The sequence below is a fragment of the Poecilia latipinna genome, unplaced genomic scaffold, assembly GCF_001443285.1.
Source record: "Poecilia latipinna isolate Pla-1442-1.1 unplaced genomic scaffold, P_latipinna-1.0 Scaffold5742, whole genome shotgun sequence".
Taxonomy (NCBI): Eukaryota; Metazoa; Chordata; class Actinopteri; order Cyprinodontiformes; family Poeciliidae; genus Poecilia; species Poecilia latipinna.
The window spans coordinates 1-4,010 of NW_015118358.1; the positions used below are offsets into that span (position 1 = coordinate 1).

At 38.9% G+C, this 4,010-nt stretch overlaps 3 protein-coding genes across 3 annotated transcripts in view; all 3 read right to left on the bottom strand.

The window, feature by feature from the left end:
* Positions 1–5: 5 nt before the first annotated feature.
* LOC106943703 (protocadherin beta-14-like) lies at positions 6–1,823 on the bottom strand (the record flags this gene model as incomplete). Its single annotated transcript, XM_015027011.1, has 1 exon — positions 6–1,823. A coding segment is annotated over exon 1 (1,308 nt), but the record flags the coding sequence as incomplete, so codon positions are not given.
* An 83-nt stretch (positions 1,824–1,906) lies between these two features.
* On the bottom strand, positions 1,907–4,004 carry LOC106943705 (protocadherin beta-16-like). The gene has a single exon (XM_015027014.1). It carries the CDS (start codon positions 3,414–3,416, stop codon positions 2,061–2,063), a length of 1,356 nt encoding a protein of 451 aa, XP_014882500.1. The 5' UTR covers positions 3,417–4,004; the 3' UTR covers positions 1,907–2,060.
* LOC106943704 (protocadherin gamma-A11-like) overlaps positions 3,922–4,010 on the bottom strand; it is a 6,687-nt gene continuing 6,598 nt past the window's right edge. The window contains exon 2 of the mRNA XM_015027012.1: positions 3,922–3,936. Coding sequence (XP_014882498.1) covers positions 3,922–3,936 — 15 coding nt within the window. The remainder of the gene's footprint in view (positions 3,937–4,010) is intronic.

Genomic DNA, 4,010 nt, shown 5'->3' on the forward strand with positions numbered 1-4,010 from the left:
TTATCATTCACGTCAGAGATCTGTAAGGTGAGAGTTACGCTGCTAGAGAGGGAAGGTACTCCTTCATCAGAGCAGGTCACTGTGATGTTATACTCAGAGGCTCGCTCTCTATCTAATTCACCTTCTGTCACCAAACTGTAGAAATTATTTGTGGTTAATTTAAGAACAAAGGGAATGTCCTCATGTAAAAAACATTGAACATTTCCATTTTTACCTGCATCTGGATCCTGGATATTAATCATCGTAACAACTGTATTGGGATTCGCATTTTCAGATATTACAGTAGATTTTGACATAATTTTAATGACTGGTTCATTATCATTTATGTCTACAACATCAACCATCACTTTACATGAATCAGTTAGCCCTCCATTATCTCTTGCACGAACATTGATCTGAAAAAGCTTTTTCTTTTCATAATCCAAGCGCCCAATTAATGTAACTTCACCATTTTCTTCGTTTACTTCAAAAATCTGCCTTACTTCATCCATAGTGCTTGTTATGGAATATGTGATCTTACTATTCAAACCCTGATCAGCATCTGAGGCACTAACAGCGGTCACAACGGTGCCCTTTGCAGAATTTTCACTAACAGTCGCCTTGTATACTGGCTGCGTAAAAACAGGCGCATTATCATTCGCGTCTAACACTGTAATGAGAATCTGCATTGTTCCAGTCATCTGCGGCTCTCCTCCATCAACAGCTGTTAATACCAATGAAATGAACTCATTTTTTTCCCTGTCTAGAGGTTTCTGTAATACCATTTCTACATTCTTTGTACCGTCAGCCTGATTCTGTAATTTCAGCACAAAATAAACAGTGGGTTTAAGGACGTATGTTTGGAGGGTGTTAATGCCAACATCCAAATCCACGGCTCTCTCTAAGTCAAATGTTGCTCCAATAGCTGCAGTCTCGCTAATCATGAATTTGATTTCAGTTTTTTCAAAAGTCGGAGCATTGTCGTTGATATCTGTAATTTCAACAGTTACGCTGTAAAATTCCATGGGATTTTCCAGCACAATCTGAAAATGCAGAGCGCATGGCGTTGTGTCACCGCATAGCGCCTCTCTGTCTATTCTTTCTTTGACGAGGAGAACTCCTCTCTCAGCATTCAGCTCAACGTAATCGCTGCTATCACCAGAATAAACACGGCCGTTTCCTAACCTCAGTCGTTTAACATCCAAGCCCAAATCCTGAGCTACGTTACCAACCAACGAACCTTTCGCCATTTCTTCCGGAATGGAATAGCTGACTTGACTGATTACTGCTCTAAGAAGGAGAATGGATAGAAACAACAGGACTTGCCGTCTCATTGTGTAAGGAAAATATCGGTAAAAGAACAGTGCACCCTCCTGATCGTCCGCTTCAACGAAAGAAGAAAAAACAGATAAACAATCCTCAGAATGATGTGGGAAATAGATATCCTGCCGTCGTTGTAGTGTTAAAAAAATCCCAAATGAAGACAAAGCGGTCAACGCCGTCCCCTTCAATCTTATACATCTAAGCGGAGAGGAGGTGCTGCGTTTTAAATATTGTAACTGCGACGGAGCAGACAACAGCGGCCCACTGAGTCAAAACAAGAAAACTGCATGACATGTATTATGCAAAGTAAAAAAGTAAGAAAAAAATAGAGAAACGAAGAACTACGACTAAATAATCAACTGCAAAACTAGTTTATATAAAGTGCATAAGTAAGAATTAAAACGAAGAAAATAAAGTCTTTATCACATTGTATGGCTAATAGAAAATATGATAATGTTGCTCTCCAAGGTGCTGAAGGAAATAGTTGGTGCAAAAGGTTTTGAAATGATAAAAATTCTGTTTTTAAAGATAAATGAAACTGGGAGAAAAATTTCTAAGAACATGTATATTTAAAAAGATTATTTTTAGGTCACTGAATGCTAACCTCAAGAGGAGAGTCGGGTTCATCCAGGATGCTCTTCTCACTTTGCATCCGCTGCATTGTCCCTGTAGAACTGGAATCCATTATCAACATGTTCTGACTACCAGCTATTCCGAACTTATTGTCACTCTTTCTGGAGTCAGTCGTCCTGCACACCTCATAATTGTACACGTGTGGCAGAGTTCCTGTTCCCAAAGTGTCTGAGTAACGAGGTGGANATCTGCAAAGTGACAGTGACGCTGCTAGAGAGGGAAGGTACTCCTTCATCAGAGCAGGTCACTGTGATGTTATACTCGGATGCTATTTCTCTATCTAGTTCATTCTCTGTTATTAAGCTATAAAATTCTCCAGTTGAATATTTCATCAGAAACGGTATATTTTCATTTATATAGCAGTGGACCTTTCCATTGTCTCCTGAATCTGAGTCTTCTATGTTTATCATCGTCACAACAGTACCGACAGTGGCATCTTCTGATATAACGTTTGATTTGGATATAATTTCGATACTGGGTTGATTGTCATTTACGTCTATTACGTCAATCGTCACTTTACAAGAGTCTTCTAGGCCACCATCATCACTTGCACGAATATTCATTTGAAACGAATTAACTTTTTCATAGTCAACATCTCTTCTCAGTGTAATTTCACCACTTTCAGCATTTACTCCAAATACCCCGCGCGCATTTTCAATTATACTAGATATTGAATACGTAATTCTACCATTGGAGCCTTCGTCTGCATCTGTCGCCGTGACTGCCATTACAACTGTTCCTACCGGGGAATTTTCTCTGATTGAAGCCTTATAAGCCGGTTGTGTAAAAACAGGAGCGTTATCATTGGCATCTAAAACAGTGATGAGGATCTGCATTGTTCCAGTCATCTGTGGCTCTCCCCCATCCAGCGCAGTCAAAACCAAAGAAATGTGTTCCCGTTTTTCCCTGTCAAGCGGTTTCTCCAAAATCATTTCAACATTCTTGGAACCGTCTGCCTGATCATGTAACTTGACCACAAAATGCTCCTTTGGTTCAAGTGTATAGGTCTTTAATCCGTTTACGCCCACATCGAGATCAAAAGCACGATCTAAAATGAATTTAGCCCCACGGACAGCCGATTCTCTTATTTTGAATTTCACATCGCTTTTTTCAAACGAAGGAGGATTGTCATTAATATCTGTAATCTCAAGAGTAACACTATAAAATTCCATGGGATTTTCTAATATAATCTGGAAATGCAGCGAACAGGGCGTCGTTTGTCCACACAGCGTCTCTCTGTCTATTCTGTTTTTGATGAGAAGGACGCCTCTTTCATTATGCAGCTCAACATATTTATCGCCGTCTCGACTAAATATTCGAGCTTTTCCTGTTTTTAGCCTTTTAATATCCAAACCAAAATCTTCAGCAACATTACCGACTAGAGAACCTTTCGGCATTTCCTCGGGAACGGAGTAGCTGACCTGACCGAGCACCGAGCAGACGAAATGGGCCGAGAAAAACAACAGCACTTCCCTTCTCATTGTTTGTCCGACGTGATCCACAGGCAAAGTCCTAAGAACCAAAATATATTGTATTCCATAAAATAACGTATTAAAAAAAAATTCCACGAGGATTATGAATTATTCAAAGAAAGAAAATTGTGTAGATATCCAGGACGATGAGTGAATCGACCATACATTTCGCTTCTCTCTCTTTCTCTGTCTAAAATAAAGACGTGATGGGAGGTAAAACGAGTCTGCAGTGTATTTGATACAAACTAGCCAACAGCGGCACTTCGAGCTCAAAACCAAGCAGTGCACCGAAAAATCAACAAATAACATGGAATTTAAAAATCTGTTTTAGAATTTAAACTTAAATCTCAATATTCTTACAAGAAACAATAAAAAAAATAAACAAATGTCATCAACCGACTGAAAACACTGATGTTAAAATGAAATGAATCGTTCGTCTTTGCACTTAATGGATTTTTATACATAAAAAGAAAGACGTGAATGGGCAGGAGGGACTTATGAATACAAAAGCGGGTCACTGGCCAGGGTACTGAAAACAAGACTTTTTTTTTAATTTTATGAAATATTCATTTCATATTTGCAATGGCATGAAATATAAAATGA